The 20158-nt window shown below is 33.4% G+C and overlaps 1 protein-coding gene across 29 annotated transcripts in view; it reads left to right on the top strand.

Moving 5' to 3' along the window:
• LOC135218273 (ELAV-like protein 1) overlaps nt 1-20158 on the top strand; it is a 314052-nt gene that overhangs the window by 280703 nt on the left and 13191 nt on the right. For 17 of the 29 annotated variants that reach the window (XM_064254464.1, XM_064254463.1, XM_064254459.1 and 14 more), the window contains 2 exons: nt 6350-6439; nt 7348-7419. The exons of 3 other annotated variants lie outside the window; for them this stretch is intronic. In XM_064254464.1, the coding sequence (XP_064110534.1) occupies nt 6350-6439; nt 7348-7419 (162 nt within the window). Of the gene's footprint in view, nt 1-6349; nt 6440-7332; nt 7420-20158 lie in introns of all 29 variants that reach the window. 9 more of the 29 variants (XM_064254477.1, XM_064254471.1, XM_064254476.1 and 6 more) reach the window with 4 other exon arrangements.

Raw genomic sequence — 20158 nt, 5'->3', positions numbered from 1 at the left:
TGGTGTTCGGTGCAGAGAGAGAGGGGTTCTTTTTCCCACTGACTCATCAGCTGGGCTAGGATGATTACTCGAATATCCATTTCTTTCACTTACACTCAATCTGCCGAAATCAGTTTTATTTTTTTTATGGTAAAATACCTATCTAGTGACAATTGTTTTTACGATTTTTCACTACTGTAAAAGTAACTCTGCTCTGTATTAAACAGATGGGCACCACTTTCAGCTTTTGCATGCCTTCAATAGTTTGTTTAAACAGCTACCTTGCAAAAAGTTATTTTATCTCTCTTTCCTTTTCTTGCATATTCTTGACTTATTACTTATTTGTTTACCAAAGCCTCATATTTGTTTTAACTCTGCCATTGGCCAACATTATAAAATACTAACCAGGCAATCAGTGTTTTGTTTTGGAAATCAGCTGAATGTGAATATGAGCTTATTTTGCCTTATTTAACTCAATTCGGAGTGAATTGACTTGTTTCTAGTTAGCATAAAAGAATATCTAGATATACTCTACTTATATGAGACAAGGTAATTTTTTTGTATACAACATGTTTTTAAGTTCAAATATGAATTTAATATTTTTGTTGTGAATTTTTTTCATTAACAAATTGCGTTGTGGGCATGTTGATTGTGTAAGAAAAATTCTGTGATTCTGTCCACTTTTCACTTTATTTCATCGTAGTACGAAATTTACCTTTACGTTATTTATCTTTTATTGCCATAAAATCAGCTGTAAAATGTGTTCTTTCAAGATATGAAGCTCTGATTAAAATTATTCTCTCCCGATTTTATCTATGGGTGTGTTTGATGGCATAAGTTTACGGAAGTTTTATCCTTGTTGCTGATGCACAATAATAGTCATTAGCAGCTAGAAAAGTGTTCTCAGCTCCAGCTACAACTTGGTTTAAATTTAACCTTATGTTTCTTTGCTGATCTTTGATGTATAGCGAACAAAGTTATTACATAAAATATATCAGTCCTATTTTACATAACGTCATTTATAACATAACTAAACAACGGTAATTGTTTAATATCGTACGATGGTTGAAATACAAGCCAAATGGATGTTGTTATCCGATTCAGTTGTACTTGGCAAAACGTTTCTCGTTTGGTTATTCATGGCTGTACACATTTACGCAACAGGTATAACTTTAAAACAAGAGTACTTTCATCATTCTCTTTTGCTGTTTTTTAACTTATTTAACTAGAGGATGGGATAATGTTAGGCTATAGCTATAGTAATTTGGTCTCTCTCGCTCCCTGATTGTACACTGCTGCCTGCACCCATTATTAGCAAAATTTAAAAATATTTTCAAAATATTGTTGTATCAGTATTAATTGCTAACCATATCGTAAAATCAGATTATCGTGAGACAAATTATCGTAACTTGAACGCTACCTGTATACATATACTGCATACATACATACATGCATGCATACATATACAAGCAGTCCCCAGTTATGGTGGGGTGGTTCTGTTCCTGATGCCATCTCCGATAATAGCACTGATCCCCGGTTATCGGCGCCAATAACCAGGGATTAGTGGGGCTTTTGATAAGGGATTGGCGCTGAAAATCCTGTTTTGTTGTTCACTAGACAATGTGGCGTAAAACCGGATTGCTTATAACCAGAGACTGCCAGTGTGTATAGGGTGTAACACGAGTTTATGCAAATATGTTGGGCAGTAAAAGAAAAAGGTAATTTTGAGCAGAAATTGTCATGTAGGCATATGGATTTTATGGCTTTGCTTGTTGGTGAGGAGAATTTTAAAATAACCATTATCATTAGCACTTCTTTCACACGTTGAGGTCAGTTGGAGAGGGAGAGATTTTTTTAAAATACATTTGAAAGCTTGTGATAGGTACAATGAATAAGCATGTTTACCATTTTGATGGAGGGAAGGTTCAGTTAGTCTTACTTTTCTTTTTCTTATTGGTGTCTAATGAATACCATTGATAGGGAGGGAAGCGGATTCAATGGTTTTTTTTTCCATCAAAATCTAAATGATGCATTTAAGAGGTACATTATTCATATCAGCCTAATTGCTCCATCCTCTTCCTATGTGGCACCCCTCCTCCCTCACATCCCAGGCTACTACGACCTCCTGCTACTGACCTCCATTGCGTGAAACCAGCTCTAATGTAAACAGTTATTTTAAAATTCCCCTCACCAAAAAACAATTCATTAAAATGAGTGTAACATCGTCCTATACAGGCAGTCCCCAGTTACCGGGGTGGGGGGGGGGGTTGTCTGTTTTTGACGGGGTGATGATAAAGGAAAACCGCCATTAATTGAAACTCTGCTGTTTATGGCGCTTTACACCGAGTTTCGGTTAATGGCGCTCATGTTAGTTATGTATGGCACCATAACTCTACTATCAGCACCATATATGGCGTCAAGAACCAAAACTCTGCAAATAATGGCACCATAATTCACCAATAAGACCGGGTTGCCATTAACCGAGTCTGCTGATCTTCTGGGACTGCCTGTATTACAGCCTGCACTTGAATATTTTGAAGATATCGCTGACAGTAAAAACATGTAAAATGTATCACGCCTAAAATGGTAGCATATGGAAATATAATCATTAAAACATTTAGTTTATATATACAGAAATATGACAGGGAAAATGGAAGCGAGGTACAAAATCCTTACCTGATTTTTTTCACGTTTTGTGAAACAAGAGGAGTGGTATGCAGTGGTTGAAATTTGTACAGTATGTGCTACAATGACAGTACAAATGAACATACAGACAGGTGTAAAAAATATTAACACCTAATAGGAAAGAGGAGCTGCATGTTCATTAGCAAACAGTCTTTTCTCATGTAGGTAGGATTACACCTTTGCTCCTAGGTCTGGTTAAAGTTTTATATTTGTTAAAATCTTTATACTATATTTTTCTGCTCAGTAAATTGAATGATTCAGGTTCATCATTCCTTGGGTTCTTATCATATTTTTACAGAAGCATTCTTATATAAAGCTGTATTTAATTATATTTTCATTCTGTTCTACTGTTGTTCATACGTACACTGATTTTCCAGTGTGACCAGTTCAAATAATCACTTGACTTAGATGTTTGATATGCTCATCCCTCAGTGTTGTAGGAAGATATTTATTTTTATTGCATCATAGTTATCGAAAGGTACATTAACAACTTCTAAAGGAGATTTGGTATTACAAGTAGGTTTTTGTTTTATATATCTTTTATCACAAAAATTCCTTTTTGCCGTACTTCGATATCTGATGCTGAATCAGAATATTCCTTGCCTGTAACATAATTTCATCATCAGTCTACTCGGGTCTTCATAATGTTCTTTTCATCATCAATGTGAAAACTTAAGATAATTTATTGCTTTGGTCAGAATAAAACTGCACATGGGCAGATGTATTGGTAGATGTTCTGTACACAGTATATTTAAATCCTTTAATACTTCTGTACATTAGACAGTCCAGAAATGCCAAGCTACTGTCATTTTCCAGTTTTTGTGAAATTTATAGAGATAACCAGTTTGTTTAATTTAGGAAAGAAAGCATTTAAAGTTTCATTCTCAGCCTAAGTATACTTGATTACCCATCACCATACTAAAATTCTGAGAAAAATATTTCCAGTTTCATATTATTTGTGTTCTACTCTTTAAGATATCACATGAAAAATTTTAAGTACATATCATCAATAGGTACTTTTGTGAGTAAAGATAATGCGAGAAAAATAGAAATCCATGGTTAATAATAATCTGTATATTATTTGAGTTATTAAGTTTGTTTATATGTATAGGCATCAAGAATGGTACCATACCAGTGAAATGGAGCTATTAGAACTATTAAATAGCAGAATATTTAGTTTTTAGCATTTGTTTTACTTCATGCAAATGTGGGATATGTAATATGTGGTGTACACACTTTTTAATAGTTTTATTTTTCCTTTAGTATTTCTTTAACTACTAATTTGAAATTATGCCTACACCGTCTGGATTGTTTTAATTCTTCATGTGTACAGTATTGTCATCACTTAACGTATTTATTTTTTTTATTTTTACAATAATTTTTATTTATAATTACTAATATACATCAGATTTGTATGTATGTTTTATTACTCTTCAATTTCTTAATGGTTATTGTTCATTTTTTTAAAATTTGGTTTGTATAGTTTGTCATACTTAACTTGAACAATTCTCTTTATCATATTCACATCCTCTTCAGAAACGTCGGTATATATCTTCAAATTACATAATCGTTTAGATATCTCCACACTGCTCACTCATTAGTAGACAAAGCAAAATTCAACCCACTTCATAACATACAAGTCACATTTCAGTCATGGCATTACTGAGTGGTACATCTGTGTCTATGTTATTAAGCACTGTTGCTTTTCCAATGATTTGACCATAAATTACATAGTATAGGAAAGATAGATTTTGAAGTCAGTTGTAATTAGTCAACTACTGGCAGGTTCTTGTTTGGTTTTCATGTTGGTATGTAGTCCTGTGCATTGACCAATCATGAATTCATTAGATTGAAGTAACTTTTTATGAATTACTTTACTTCACCAGTTATGCCCAATCTCATCTACATTTTGTCTGTCTTTTATAACATTAGTACAAGGAAACATGCATAACTAATTATAATTTATACCAATTTAAGCTGCGAATTGCTTGTGTGGTATTTGTTGTATTTTTCATATAAGTTCTTTTATCTGAGTCATGACATTTTAACCATTACAGACTTTTTTAGTTTTGTTTTCTGAAGGTTTTCTTGGTTCAGACCAATTCATGCTTTTGCAGTGATGCACCTTGGTGTATTTTTCCACTTTTCATACTGACTTACACCTAGTTCTAATACGCATATTGTATGTATATCAAGTGTTCTCATAGTTTTTTTTATGGCATCCCGTAATATTAAAGTTCAATTTTATTCCGCCAGTGTTAAAAAGTTTTAGCTGTATTTTCCAGTACAATGTTCTTCATTAAGGAATATGCTTTGCAGTCATTTAACTTAAGCATGTGATTTTTTGCTACTCTCTTTGCGCATTTATATTACATACATTTTCTTATATTCCAGGTCAGAGGAAGGGTGTACACCACGCTTGATAGATTCAAAAGCCTCCTGTTTAAGTTTGAATTATTTCTTTCATTTTAATCAGAGTTGAACATACTTTTCTTTCAACAAATATGTATGTCATATAAGAGCGCTTTCATTGAGAGAAAGAGAGAGAGAAAAATGAGGACGTATAGGAAGAGAAATAAGAAAATATTTTTAGGGGTTTTCAGATTACTTTTTGAATGATAAAATAAATTTGATTTTATTTATTGATGTTCCTGCACCCTTCAGTCTTCCTGTCCTTTTCCTGTAGGTGATGATTATCTCAAATTAGTTGGGTGTATCACCTTCAGTTTATAAAAGAACAGTATATTACATTTGACATAAAAACAAGGTTGATTCTTTTCAGCTATCATATGATGAATATTCAATTTTACACTGAACACACAAGACCTTATACCATACACAAAGCCTTATCCCTCCCTCCTTCTCCCCCCTTTCCCATGAAAAAGAAACTGATTTTATTTACTGTTGACCTCGTGAGTGTTTAATGTAGAGGAGCATTGTTGCCCCCAGAGTAATGTCAGTCCCGTACATTTCATTTGGACATATTATGTAGTCACTCTCCATACTGCTCACGTATGTTTCATTGTTTATATTCAGCAGTGGTTGTTACTCTTCCCTTTGTTCTCATTACATTTATTTGCCATACATTAATTTATTAATTTTTTGTTGTGGTACAGTCTTCTGTAATAATTGTAATTAAATTTGATAAGTTCATGTTCCATATGTTTTTATCTTTATTTTTAGTTTTTAATTTGTGGCCTTGTTTTCAGTTCTCTTATTTATTTATGCTTTTTGAGTAACGCAACCATGGATGTGTAAAGAGCAGATTGGAAAAGAAAAAGAATGTTGCCACTTGCGCCGCGGCGGCTAAGATCGGCAGAGGCGGCGGCGGCAGTGGCGGCAGCTGACCCTTCATGAAATCCTACATTTTAGTACGGTTGCTGATGAATATTCCTAGTAGCAAGTTTATTTTTTCTTCACCAGAGCAATACCATTTATATATACTATTGTTTTATTAAGTTATTTGCCCTTTACTGTGTGTGTGCGTGAGCGAGTGTGTGCTTGCGTTATGATGGATGATACCTTTAGGTACAAAGCCATCACCAACACTACCACCACTGCCACTACCACCACTGCCAGCCACCCTCACCACAGTACACAACCTCTCCTGCCGTCTACTGCCCGCCGCCCACTGCCAGCTGCCCCACACTGACCACACCATCAAACGACTGCTCGTCTCTTTCAGACATTCCTTGGTGTTCCCTCAAGTGAAAACGATAGATTCACTGCCGGAGGAGCCCTCAAATCTTGCCCAAGATATGAAAAGCAAGTTAGTGTAAGTGCCATGACAGGTCACCTGACTCGACTGTCGTGACTGGCTTGACACGTTTGCACTGTCATGACTTAAACTTGTGTTTTTGACTATAATTGCAGCACTTTTTGTAAGTGATGTAATGTTGGTCACTAGATGAGTGCAATAATGTCAGACAGTGCAGCGTCGATACCCCTCACAGTCTGCTTGGGACATGAGCTTGGGACTGTACCGTACTTTAGAAAAACTACCACTGTCAAACTAACACAACCACTAACATTTAGCAGAAACTCAGAGCAGTGACATTCCTGATCGCTTGGCTGAGTGCTTGAATACAACCCCAGTACTCGTTTTAGATAACAGTCCCCTTTCTATGGGAAGGTCTCATTTACTTTATCACTATGTTTTTTGTTTTTTTATAATTTGTCTTCAACCTTCCCACATGATCTTGCCAGTCCAAGTCCTTGTTACCATGCTTTATCAAGGTTCAGTGAAAAAATATGCCCCTTTGCAATTACCTTAAATCTAAAATTTATATAAAGTGATGCCTTGATACTCTTTGAGTGTAATTATCTGAAAGATAGTTATTATTTCTCCCATCCCTTGTTTTCCACTTTCCCTCCAACCTTTACACCTTAATGTGTCGCCTCACACGTGGCATAACTTCAGAATTCAAGTCCGAGCAAGTGGCAACAAAACCAAGGAAAATCTTGAGCAGCGGTAGCTACTAATGATGATTTAGATTTTGTTTTTTCATGGGTCCCCGTTGATGGTCTGTTGAGTAATCACATCAACGAGTTAACCAGTTTTCTTAACTTTATTAAAACTTGTGTTGCATGTTTTGTTATTTCTAGTTGAGTTTGTATCAGTGCATGATTTTATTTGAGACTTTAGTCTGATGGTGGTTGTGACTGCAGGGTTCCCACTTCCAGGACGCCTGCGGGAGCTGCACGCAGGGGTCGCGATCCTCAAATGGCAACCGGGGATGATGATCCAGACCCAAGGCATGGTCACTAACTAACATAGTAATGGGGACTTGGAACTGGGGAAGGGATGGTGGGAGGGTTGGGAAAGGCAAGGATAAAGCACAGCCATCACTTTTTAGTATCATGATTTTATTTTTCGTTGGCTGGTTTGGGTAATATAGTTATTAGCACAATGCAAATGGCACTTGAGGTAGAATTTTTTTTATTCATCACTAACACTCAATTGTTTCTAAATATTAGGCTTATTTAGGTGGGAGGGGGTTAGTTAAAGTAGGACCCCTATCATTGTGTAGAATGTTAGCAGAATATATATAAAAAAAGCTTTGATGTACCTCAAATTAGGCTTTGATATTTTTCACAGAAACATTTTTGAGAATCTAGACTGGCAAAGTGTTGCGCTAGGTATGTTGATGTAGTGCTTTCAGTGCATTTTTCATAGAATGCTGAAATTTTAAGTATTCAGGGAGAAGGGAAGGGAATGACTTTCTATCAAAACTAGTTGTGATCGTGCCTTGTAAACTAGGGCAAGAGGACCAAGAAGAGCTTGTGACGTGCAAGAGGAGGAATAGTAGGTTTGAATAAAAAATAACTGAAAATTAACAGGGAAGTAAAATACATGTAGGTAGTGTAGACTATGACATAACTGAAATTGGTCTGATATCCTTATAGTACATTGCTGCTAAATATTTTGTAGGAATAATCTTATGAATTTCTATAAGTCTTTGAAATTAAAAGTAAATAGGATCCTGGTTTTGTTTATTTATAAGCACTCAACAAGTACACGTAGTTTGACATTTTCATACACATCACACCTTTTTGTTTTATGATAGGAAGTATGCTAGGATAATAGTGTTTAGTGACTTTAGGTTTACATTCTATTTGAAGTAGTAGAATTTGTGCCATTTTTAAGTTGTGTTTTTTTTTTATTTGGGGTAGTAATTTAATATTTAGGTTAACTTTATAAAACTAGGGAAGTTAAGTTTTAAATACAGTATTTGTTTTTGATGTTTGAATTGTAGGTTTTTTGACATAATCACAAGCAAAACCATTTATGTATCTTATATTTTATTGCTTACTAAATTGTCAGAATAGCATTATTGGTAACTTTTTTTGTTTGGTAAAACATAAATGGTGTTGTTTTTTATTTAGAACTTCATTCTTTTTGTGTAATGATAATATTTTTAAGGTATTAAGATATTTAATTTTATTCTTAAGGATATTAAGTATTATAGTTAGACACCTAGTGTCCTTCCTGGCAAGTGCTATTTATTTGAAATTTTATCGGATATGTTGATGCATACATGAAGGAAGTTTTGAATGTATGTGCAATGTATGGAATATGTGCAGTCTTGTGTTTGGATGGTACATGAGCTAGGTATGGTATATTTTGTTATTCAGAGTATGCAGTGTGTATTTTTGGGAAAGCATGAGCAGTGCTCTCTCCCAACAGATAAGATTTAGGTAAGTACTTGGTATGTTCATGATTTTCACCCTTTACATATGCATTCGTTATATGGTCATAATAAATGTGTGGCTTATTTCATAGATGATTGTAGTCAAGTATTTGTTAATACTTTGTGTATTGTTACTCTCCTCTTGGTTGTTGCTTAGGTGCCCTATTTGCATAATTATTGTTAATTGACCACTACTTTGTTACAAAGAGGAATTTGATTTTGTCTGGGGATGTTAACAAGCAACTTCTGACGGCTACAAGGGATTCCTTGTAATAGATTAGGGAGGAGAGGACAAAAATGGCTAAAATAGAATTTCTGAACTACTGTTTTAAATATTCGTAGACATTTATGATAATACTTCTGGACAGAATATTTAGAACAAAGAAAAGTCATAGCACTTAATTTTGAGATCTATTGAAACAAGGTAGTATATTGTAAAAGAATCCATATAATCGAGCCAGGGAAGAAAGCTTACCTATTAAGGATAATATTTTGGGTAGAGGTGTAATGTTTTTATATGCGAACATTTTTCGTTTGTGAAGGGGGAATAAGATCTTGAAAGACACCCACCTATTGTAGGGTCTGTATGGCTGGCTTTTTGGGTATAGTATATCGTGATCAGCATTATGATTTTCCATTGGTTATCCTGGTTATTCTCTTTCCTTTATTTTTTATTTTTTTTTTTTTTTTCTCCTTAGATTTCCAGCTGCTTCAGTTATTCCTGATCCAGTTTCTTCCTCTCATTTAAGAATCCGTTGACCAGCCCTATGAAGGTAGAATTTTGACTTAGTGGATTGATTAAACTAACTGCACAGCAATTGTGTTGAATAACATTAGCAGTTGGTGAGGAGTTTGAGGGGCACATGTTTTTAGAAGTCAGACTTCAAAATTTTTCAGTATTGGAAATAAAATGAGGCATTAATACTGAAAAGATCAGTGAAATATTTTGTAAAATATTAAATTACCGGACCTAATAGAACTTTTTTTAAGTTTGTATTAATTTTGAAAGCAGTTTGGTGGAAAAACATTTTAATAATACTGATAAATTCAAGGTTTTTAAGTTTTGAGAATGTGAAATTGGTGTAAAACAGGCATTGCATAAAGCCTTAGCCTTCATTGACATCACCCTTTGCTTGTTAGTTTTAAAGACGAGTTATTTTAATTATGAGCTACCTCAATTAAGTTTGGTACATCATTATATGGAATACATTTTCTGGGATCATAATCATTGCATCCAGGAGGACCTGAATGGGCCAGACAATATGATTTTAACTTGAGTATTAGGTTTTTATGAGTATTCCTTATATATATGTGTATATATATATATATATATATATATATATATATATATATATATATATATATATATATGTGTGTGTGTGTGTGTGTGTATACATATGTGTGTGTTATATATATATATATATATATATATATATATATATATATATATCTATATATATTATATATATAATATAGATATGTAATATAGTGCATATATATTAAATCACATAAGGTCTTTAGTAATTTTTGGTCCTCTGATGTTAAAACAGTACATAATAGTAATGTTTGTTAGCATTTTGAGGTAAAAACGAGGTGATGTAAGAATAGATAGGTAGTCTGAGGTGAGAATTGTCCAGTTTTGGGTGGCCATGTTAGTAGATAGTATTATATTTAATTGTACATATATTAAATTGTAGGTTTTGAGATAAATTATAAAATAATTTTTCCAAATCTTGATAAGTGAAGGGATGGAGCAGAGCTTTGTGAATGAATTTAAGTACACGTGTATGGTACATGTGGATATCAGTGCAATCTCCTTAGTACGTAATACAGATTATTTTCCATAGGCATGATTCATGCGACCTTTTTTTTTTAGAATATTTCTTTTACTTAACCTGGCAGTTTTTATTCCTTTCTGCAAGATGGGGTTTTTTCTTCTGGATAGCCAGGTTCTCTCATGTTATTGGGTTAGCCAAGGGGTCAAAATTGAAATGTCATAACGGCTAACTTAGTTTTGCTTTGTGATTGATGATTCTCTGAGGTTTGAGGAGCTGCTTAAATTTCCAGTTAATTTCTTATATTATAGGACAGTTCTGAGTACACAGTGTAAGAGGTCTTATGAATGAGTTAATTGTCTAATTGTCTTACCAGCTTTGTGCAATAAGTTGCTTACTAATTACTATTTTTATGTAATTACTTGAGTTTTAATGGAAACAAAAGTGGGTAGTCTTACAACATGAAAGAAAAATGAGTAATTCTAGAATTCCATTGGAGAGCAAGCTAACTTGAGTTCTGTTTTTTACCTTAATCTAACCTAGAGGTGGTTGCATTTATTTTGTATGATGCTAACTTTATTTCCTTGTATGTCAGGTTTTGGGTTTCAGATTGTAGCTTTGGTTTTTTCATTTTTCCAAATAAGGGATAAGTTTCAGATAGTTTTGGCACTTGTCATTTTGGCATGACTGCATACAGTTTTATGCCTTTGCTGTTGTTTGTAATTCCCAGAAATAAGTATTATCCCTCATTCTTTTAAAGTGCATTATCCTTGTTTTTCTGTAATGAGCTGGTTTTAATTGATTCATTGAGGCCAGAGCACTCATTATTAGGTCGAAGGTATGTGGCTTTCGTCATCTGTGTTACGAGACTGAATTTTGTAGATTGGTTAGGAGGCCTTGTTGTAGAATTCCTTCAGATTTAAAGTGAGCACTTCGTTTGTCTTTTGTTCATACAGATCATTGAGTTTGGGGTTCTTTAGATATAGACTTTAGGATTGATTCCAAGTGTATTTGATTGTGTTAATGTTTGTTAACTTTTTGGTTATTTCAAACCTTGTTGACCAATACAGGCTTTCCCCGGGTTACATCGCTCTGGACTTATGTATGCTAATGGTGTTGTAAGTGCTATTTATTCCCATTATATTTACAATGCTTCAGTTTACAGCGATCTGTAGCATGCCGTTGGGGACATAACCCCTACATGTATTTTACTTTCTTTGGTAATTCAGTTTTCATTTACGAAGGTTTCTACAGTTTCATCATGGTTTGCAAAGTTACATTCATGATCTTCCAAATTACAGTAATTTATTGGCACAACTTATCAGTATTTAAAGATGCAACTGTTCTATACAGGCAGCCCTTGGTTACCGACAGGGGCTCGGTTTGAGACAGTAACCGAAATTCATCGTTAACTGAAATTCAGAAGTCTACAGGCCCTACAATCCATATTACGGTGCCCTAGACTGGTTAATGATACCTGACAGTTTCACGGCCAGATATTTTGCCCTTGTATGTAATAACTAACGAAAATGTGGAATTTCATTTGCCTAATTATTTACTATGGTCTGCATGGTGGTTCTACAAATTAAATGTCAAATTTGATGAACTTGGTAAATCTTGGCCTAGAATGAGTAAGAGAGAGAAAGAGAGAGAAAAAAGTCACCTTTTTTCAGAATACTGACAGACATTTCCCCCATCTATTTATTTAACATATATCCTAGTTAAATAAGTTGAAAAAGCAAAAGAGAATTATAAAAGTATCTTTAGTAACATTATAATCATTGCTTAAATGCTACAGCCATAAACAACTGAATGAAAATATGTAGTTTTGCTACAACAACTGAACTGAATCTTATAACAACAATGTTTCACTTGCATTTCAGCCATTATACAATAGTAAATAATTACCAAAGTATTGTTACAAATGACGTTAATTAAGTAGAATAGGACTGATATATTTTTACATTATACATTTATTTGTAATGAAGAAAATATTAGCATGGAAATATATTACTGCTAAATTTAAGTTGCATTTGTAGCTAAACTGAGAAAACAATGTTCATACTGCATATGACTAAATTATTATGCATCAGTAACATGGATGAGATTTTACTGCAAAACATGATAGGTTTGTTTGTATTTTATAGTAATAGTTATATTAAGACTGCATACAGTATTATTTGATACAGAAGTAAAGGATTAATTTTTAAAAGAGCCAAAGAAGAGATGCATATTTAGGTATGGTTGTATTTTATGAGGCAGTCTCAGCACTTACTTCTAAGCCACTGATAACAAACAATGGTGCTGTAAACCCTATAGAAGGTAAAACCCAGTTATGAATACTATATTAAACAAGCACAGTAAAACCGAAATGCTGGTAACCGATACCAATGGTAACTGGGGCTGCCTGTATTACTGGCAGTTGCTGGGTTTAGGGGGTATTCCATTCCAGTGGCATGCTGTGGAAAATGCCATAGCTCAGAACAAGCTGCTAGGTGCCGTAATCCTAGTTATGACTGGAACTTCAGAACATCAGCCGTAACACAGACTGATTTTGTTATGAATATATCGCAAAAAGTGCCGTAAGTATGGAATGCAGGAAGTCAGAGCTCCCATAACCCGGGGACTAACTGTGAATTAAAAGATTGTGGGTAAAACTGCAGTTTTCCATATTTATATGGATTTTGGTTTTGTCGACTCATGTCGCGTTAGAATATTTCTTGATCGGATTTTATTAAAGATCCAAGTCATTCAGAAAGTATGTTGTGTGATTGTGCCAGTGTAGTTAAAAGAAAAAAAAAGGTATTGGCATTCAAGACATTGCTTGGTTTTAGTTATTTAATCAGTTTGAGAACTTTCTGATAACCAAACTAAGACTTGTGTGCCCTAGAACCTTGTTTAGATATTAGGATAATTTATAAAAAGAAAAATTGCGAGAAACAGTTCCTTTGTTCACTTATATGTGATAAGTTATGAAAAGATGATAGCAAAAATATTATCAATAATTTCATACATTACAGTGGTACCTTGACGTATTTGGCCAAACTCATAGCTCAGTTTGCTCGCACATTAATTTTCCCCTTTGAAAATACCTAAAATGCCCTTAATCTGTTCCAACTCTCAAAATGCCGCCCCATATGTTCATGTTTCATGTTATTAAATAATGAAAATACATTTTTAAATAACAAATATTGTAGAAAAATATAACAGTATGAATAGATATAATAATGTTTTATACAGTGTACAGGTAGTGTTCAAGTTACAGTACTTCGTCTTACGATAATCTGATTTTACGATAGCCTATGGGAGCGAGACCAAATTACAATAGCTTAACTTATCCCATCTTCTAGTTGAATAAGTTCCAAAACAGCAAAAGAGAATGATGAAAGTATTGTTTTAAGTTTTTTTTTAAGTACAATTGAATTGGATAGCAACATCCATTTGGGTTGTATTTCAACCATCAGCTAGTGATCAATTACCGTAGTTATGTTATAAATTGCGTTATGTAGAATAGGAATGACAAATTTTCTATGTAATAACTTTATTTGCTATAGATCAAAGATGAACAAGGAAATATACTGCTAAATTTAAACCTAATTGTAGCTGTAGCTGAGAAAACTGTTCAAGCTGCTAATGACTTATCATCATGTATTGGCAACAAGGATAAAACTCCCGTAAACTTATGCCATCAAACACAAGTGCAGATAAAATTGAGAAAATAATTTTATAATCAAAACTACTGGGCTTGAAAAAACACATTTTACTGTTGTTTTCACGCTGATAAAAGATAAATAATGTAAAGCTCTTATTACGATGAAATAAAGTGTAAATAACAAACAGAATCACACAACTTTTTTTTGTACTCAATAAACATGCCCACAATGCAATCTGTTAGCGAAAAAAATAATTCAGTTCACAATCGCAGCGATATGTATTCAAGTCATATTTTGACTTGAAAACACATTGTATAACAAAAAATGACCTTATAAGTCATGTATCTAGATATTCGTTTATGCTAACTAAAAGCAAGAAAATTCACTCAGAATTGCATTAAATATGGCAAAATAAACTTGTATTTGTCATCAGCTGATTTCCAAACCCAAACATTGACCACTATGATAGTATTTTATAATACAATAATATGAGAATACATGCTATATTATTGGATTCAATGAAGATATTATTGGATTCAATGAAGTAATGTATAACTTTTTAAAATATCCATGGAAAAGATGCATATTTATTTTTTCTTCTTTTCATATCTTCATTTTTGACACTATGCTATCTACGTAGCAGTGGCATCTCAAGCTCGTACTTCAATTTTTTGCTTACATAACAAAGCAAAAAATTTACCAAGTGATGACTCATACCTCTGAAAACTTATACATTAATTCACTTGTAGATCAAGGTACCACTGTATTTTACTTAGCATACCTTGTTGGATATATAAATGAGTTTTGTCATTATGTACATGAAAATATAAATGAGTTTGTCATTATATACATGAAGAAACTTTGAGAAACTCCTTAGCTTATTGGCTAGAGGTACTGCATAGCCATATTTAATAGATGCTTTTCCCCAGTTGACTTGGTGGAGCAGAATAGTCCTGCATACAGTTAGAACTAAATGTTCTAATATTGATGGAGTTGAATTTTGCATTGCATGGGTGACATGTAGAAAAGCCCTATCCTGATTGTAGCATTAGAGGAAAATTATATCTTGCTTCTTACTAACAAAATGAAAGAAGATTTAAGGATTTTTATTAGGTCATTGAATAATACTATATGCATTCAGTGAAGGTGGAACAACCCAACATGTGCAGTTCTTTTCAGACATAGGAAAGGAATAGCGCTGTGGTGGTTGCAATGGCAGCTATTGTAAAAAAAAAAAATCCTGAATAAAGTAAAATTGTAATGATTGTCTTCCAAAGCTGTAATTCCCATTACTGCTCATAAGTTTACATAAGTAATTTTTGTATTGTTTAGTTTATGCAGTACAGTGCTAGTAAAGCAGGTGTACACTATTCTAAAAGCAGTATTTACATAATTTGGTAAATTATGTACTTTTCACTGTAGAACATAACGATGACACAATGGAGACAATAATTGATCAAACATTCAACAAGAAAGTTTGTCAGTGCCATAAGGAAATTGAAGCATATTTGCTAAAATTCCAAGGTAAATTAGCATTTAGATTGGGAGACCTTGAAAATGTAAAGTGAAAGTAACAAAATATAGTTGAATGCATTGAACTGCATTTATTCATGTAATGCTGTCAAACATTCAAATTATGTGCGACTTTGTGACAATCATAGAAAATACCATAAAGATATCAGAAGTAATTCATTATCTAAGAAGCTTTTTGAACAGAAGGACATGATTGTAAATATTCATTCACCACTTGTATAAGTAATATAACAGAAACAGATTCAAGAATTAAGAACAATATTTAAAGTTAAAAATAATTTGTAACTGTCTAGTTTTCAACTGACAGTGAGTAGTAATTAGTGAGAATTCCTTTTAAGGAATTTGTTCTTGAATGTTCAGCATTTACAGTTTTATCAGCCATCAGATGAGAAACTGAACCGTTTCCTAATGCCTCTTCTTTGATACTAATGCCCATATGTATTGCATCTTTTTACTGTTAGAAACTTGAAGAATTTTATCAACATATGTGGCTCATAATGGTATTAAAAATGTGTTATACTGGATGAAAGCAGGGCATGTGGCTCTGCCAATACCAAGAAACCAGTTTAAATTCATCCATAGGATGAAATGTGCCAGTAAAGTAAAACCGTCATGACATTTCCACTACAGTAGTCAACTAGCATTATTTTTAAAAAAATTTGTGTAACTCTTAAGTTTAGAATGTTACACATTGGCTGTCTGCATTGCCATGACTCAAGTGTCTTAAATACCACTTGTGCATCCTAACAAGAAGTTTAGTATATTGCAGTGATGTTTTAGTGCTGTTGTTGACATTTAGTTTATACGTATTTAAGAAAATGAAAAAAAATGTGATTGGATGTGAAAGAAAGGTTATGTCATACATATTTCGGCAGAAAGGCTGGTATTGAGATGATTTGTAAACAGTTCCATTATGAGGGTTACAGGGAAACCAAGGTCCACCTCTAGGTCATTTTCTGCCCTCGATAGTTGAAAAGGCATTAATTTATGGTGGAAAATATTAACCTTACATTATCACCATGAATGGGGCTGGACATGAAGAGGGTTCTCTCCATTGTCTTTTGTTTTCTGCACTTTTTGCCTGAACCCCTATTAGATGTAGGCTCATCTAACTAGAATGATCTTAGTTTTTTTCTTAATCCTAATCTCTGGACACCTTATCTCTCCACCAGTTTTTTATTTGTAATACAGTCTTCACTTTGTATAGTCATGAATCTTGCCAATCTGTGGTGACATCTTTACAAAATTACCATCTTCCATGTCAGTGCTGCTTAGAGTTGTATAGGTGTGTAAGTCTTCTCTCTATCAGTGGGCTACTTATTTATTTGTAGTCTAGCTGTCCTTCTCCACTTAACCACTTTGTTACTTTCCATAAACCACTTTGTAACTTCTTTCCGTATTAATCCTTTTTTCTCCATATTAATCCTTTTTTCTCCATATTAATCCTTTTTCAGATCCTTTTACTCAGTTGTGTACTCTCAGAAGTTGACAGAAATTAATAATCTCATCTATGACCTGTCCATCTATCACAGCTAGGCTTTCATATCCCCTTTCTTTTGCTATTGCTCATGTAAAACAGTTTAGAGATAAAAAAAATTTCTATACTTATTGTGTATTTTGTAATCTTCACTACCTCTTGTGACACGAAGTTACATTCAGTACATAGTACATGTTTATTAATTTTCAGTTCTCTCCTTATCATTCCACTTCCAGTTTTTAAATGATTCCACCACTTGTTCCTTAGATTCTGGTGTTATAAAGAGTTTCCTGAGGACTTCCTTGCAAATTCTGATACTCTTGCCATTGTCTTTGCTCTAGATCCACTGCAATGGCAGAGTAGCTCTGATGTAAAGAGTATTATTTGCACTCTTCTTTCATGATACCCATTTATATTTATGTCTTTTTACAAGATATAGATCTCATCTAGTATTTCTTCTCTTGTTGCCTGACTATAAAGATTGATTAATGTGCCAGTCTCTGGCATAAAGCCACAATGAATAATGCTGTCAGTTTTAATGGTTATTGTCAGCCTTTCCTCCAGCATGTTTTTCCATTATTTCCATGGCTTGCTCAAGCAGTCTGTATTATGTCGACATTACATTGCATCCCCTTCTCTCTTGTTTACCATTAGTACTGTGAAGCTGTTTCTACTCTTCTGGGTGTATCTCATCCTTTATCAGATTTCATATTTTTCCATTAAGCTCATGGATGATGGCTCTTCTGTTGGTTTTATAGAGTTGCTTGCTATTCTGGGTGGTTCTGGTCATTTATTTTTATTCCTAAGGGTCTTTTAACTTCTTGAACTGTTTTGTTCATGGGTGGTCAGTATATCATGCCAACATCCTCCAGTTTCTGCTATTTTCTTCATTCAGAAGAATTTCAGAACACTGCCTCCATTGCCACTTTTAATTTCGTTATTTTCATCTGTTTACTTTGGCACCCTTACAGCTTTTCCATCATTCCTGACCCGATATGCTTTTTGAATATTTTCCTCTTTGCTATCTTTTTTTTGAGATTTGTAATCTCTTGAACCCAACTCAGCATTTTTGCCATTACCACCTTACATTTATCATCCTTTGTGCTTTTCGTTTTTGACAAGGATTATTGTAGTTTTTATCAACATTAATAAGTTTAATAGAAATGTACAGACAATGGAAATGATGTAATTTGTAAGGCAGGCACTCTTCCAGTGACAAAGTTTTTTTTATTTTTTTTTTTTTATTAGTATTATTATACATCGGAACACATTCTCGTCGTTTGTGTCATCAATATACATATGTGGATGAATTCATGGGACAGAGGAAGTAATAGAGGTTTTTTCTCTCTGATATATGATCAAATGAGAGACTCAAACAAATAGCAGCACTCTGTTGGTGAATGTGGGTGGAACTCTGGAGTAGTGGTTCCAAAGCATTTGTCTCCAAGAATTGTAGATATATTCCATGTATTGAAAAGAACAAAACTTGTAAAGAGTAGAGTAACATTAATGTAGTACGTATAGTGCTTAGGGATATATTTCAGACATTCCCATTTGTATTTTAGTTTTATCGAACAAGAAATTTAATAAAGGGTGATGTATAATTACCCCTTAATTAATTAGGAAGGGATGGTTTAGAAATTTATTTTAGCCATCAAATATTTTGATACCTCATTGCTCAAGAAAAAAAAAAAAGGGTGAAGGAGCAGTAGTATTGCTTTAGTACTTTGTTGTTCTTCCTACTTTCATGTGGTAGATGTAATGATTGGAGATATGCTTCATTTTTTCCTCCATTACAAAGGTCCTAGACCTCAAGTCTTGAAAGCCAAAGATAAAGGACTCAGTAAATGTTATTTAATGAGGTTGATTAAAAAAGAAAAGGTTTTATCAAAATCCAGTGTAAAATCAGTAAGTTGTTAATTGATTATGCATTAGGATGTCTTGTTAAACTACTGAATAATACTGGTTTACAGAAGAAAATCCAGAATCATTAAATACTATTTAGTAAAGCTCACAGCTGATTGGTTACCAGTAGAGAAGGGAAGAATTACTTGTAGGGGGGTTTATGTTGATTTAGTGTATACCGATATTAAAGTGTGTGTATATATATATATATAAAATCCATGTAAGAAGGTGAGTGAAATCCGGGACTTTCAACGGGTACTTTCGTAGTTTATTCTACATTTTTCAGTGTAAAAATACTTGTTAAAAGTCCCAGTTTTCATTCACCTTCTCATGTGGATTTTATATTCTCAAGGACATTCATTCATTCTACATTCAATATATGTGTGTATGTATATATGTGTGTCTGTGTTTATATTCTGCTATATGCTAGGGCCAGTTTCAAGATATAGTTCAAACTCAAGGGAAGAGAAGGGGGAATGAAAAAAAGGTTGAATGTAATTCCAAAGGAGTGCTAGAATAGCCGGGTGTGTATATATGGTATGTAATGAGTCCTAAACATTCTTGAGCTGGTCAATTGTTTTGCATGTTTATTATAAGGACAAAAGTTGACTGTTTATTTAACATACCACTTGTGGCTTTAGAACCACTAAAAAAGGTAGTGTGAACCATCCAAATTATGTGGAAGTCTTTGATATGCAACTGATTACTTTGACTAACCTATGCTTCATTTTTTATATTTTTTGTCTAGTCTTTAGTATTTTTATATTTATTGATAAATTGGCTTTGTCTACTGTAAAGAATTCATGTTTTTGTCACCTTAAACTTACATATTTCCAGTCTTTCCTTATTGGTTCATTTTGTCAGATAGTTTAAATTTCAAATGTTAGTTTTTCTGTATTTTCATTGGTATATATCAGAACACCTTTTTTGTTCATTATAAGGTTATTGGGTAAAGACTTT

This window comes from Macrobrachium nipponense, chromosome 9 (assembly GCF_015104395.2).
Source record: "Macrobrachium nipponense isolate FS-2020 chromosome 9, ASM1510439v2, whole genome shotgun sequence".
In the NCBI taxonomy this organism is placed as follows: domain Eukaryota; kingdom Metazoa; phylum Arthropoda; class Malacostraca; order Decapoda; family Palaemonidae; genus Macrobrachium; species Macrobrachium nipponense.
This window is presented reverse-complemented; position numbering and strand designations above follow the sequence as displayed.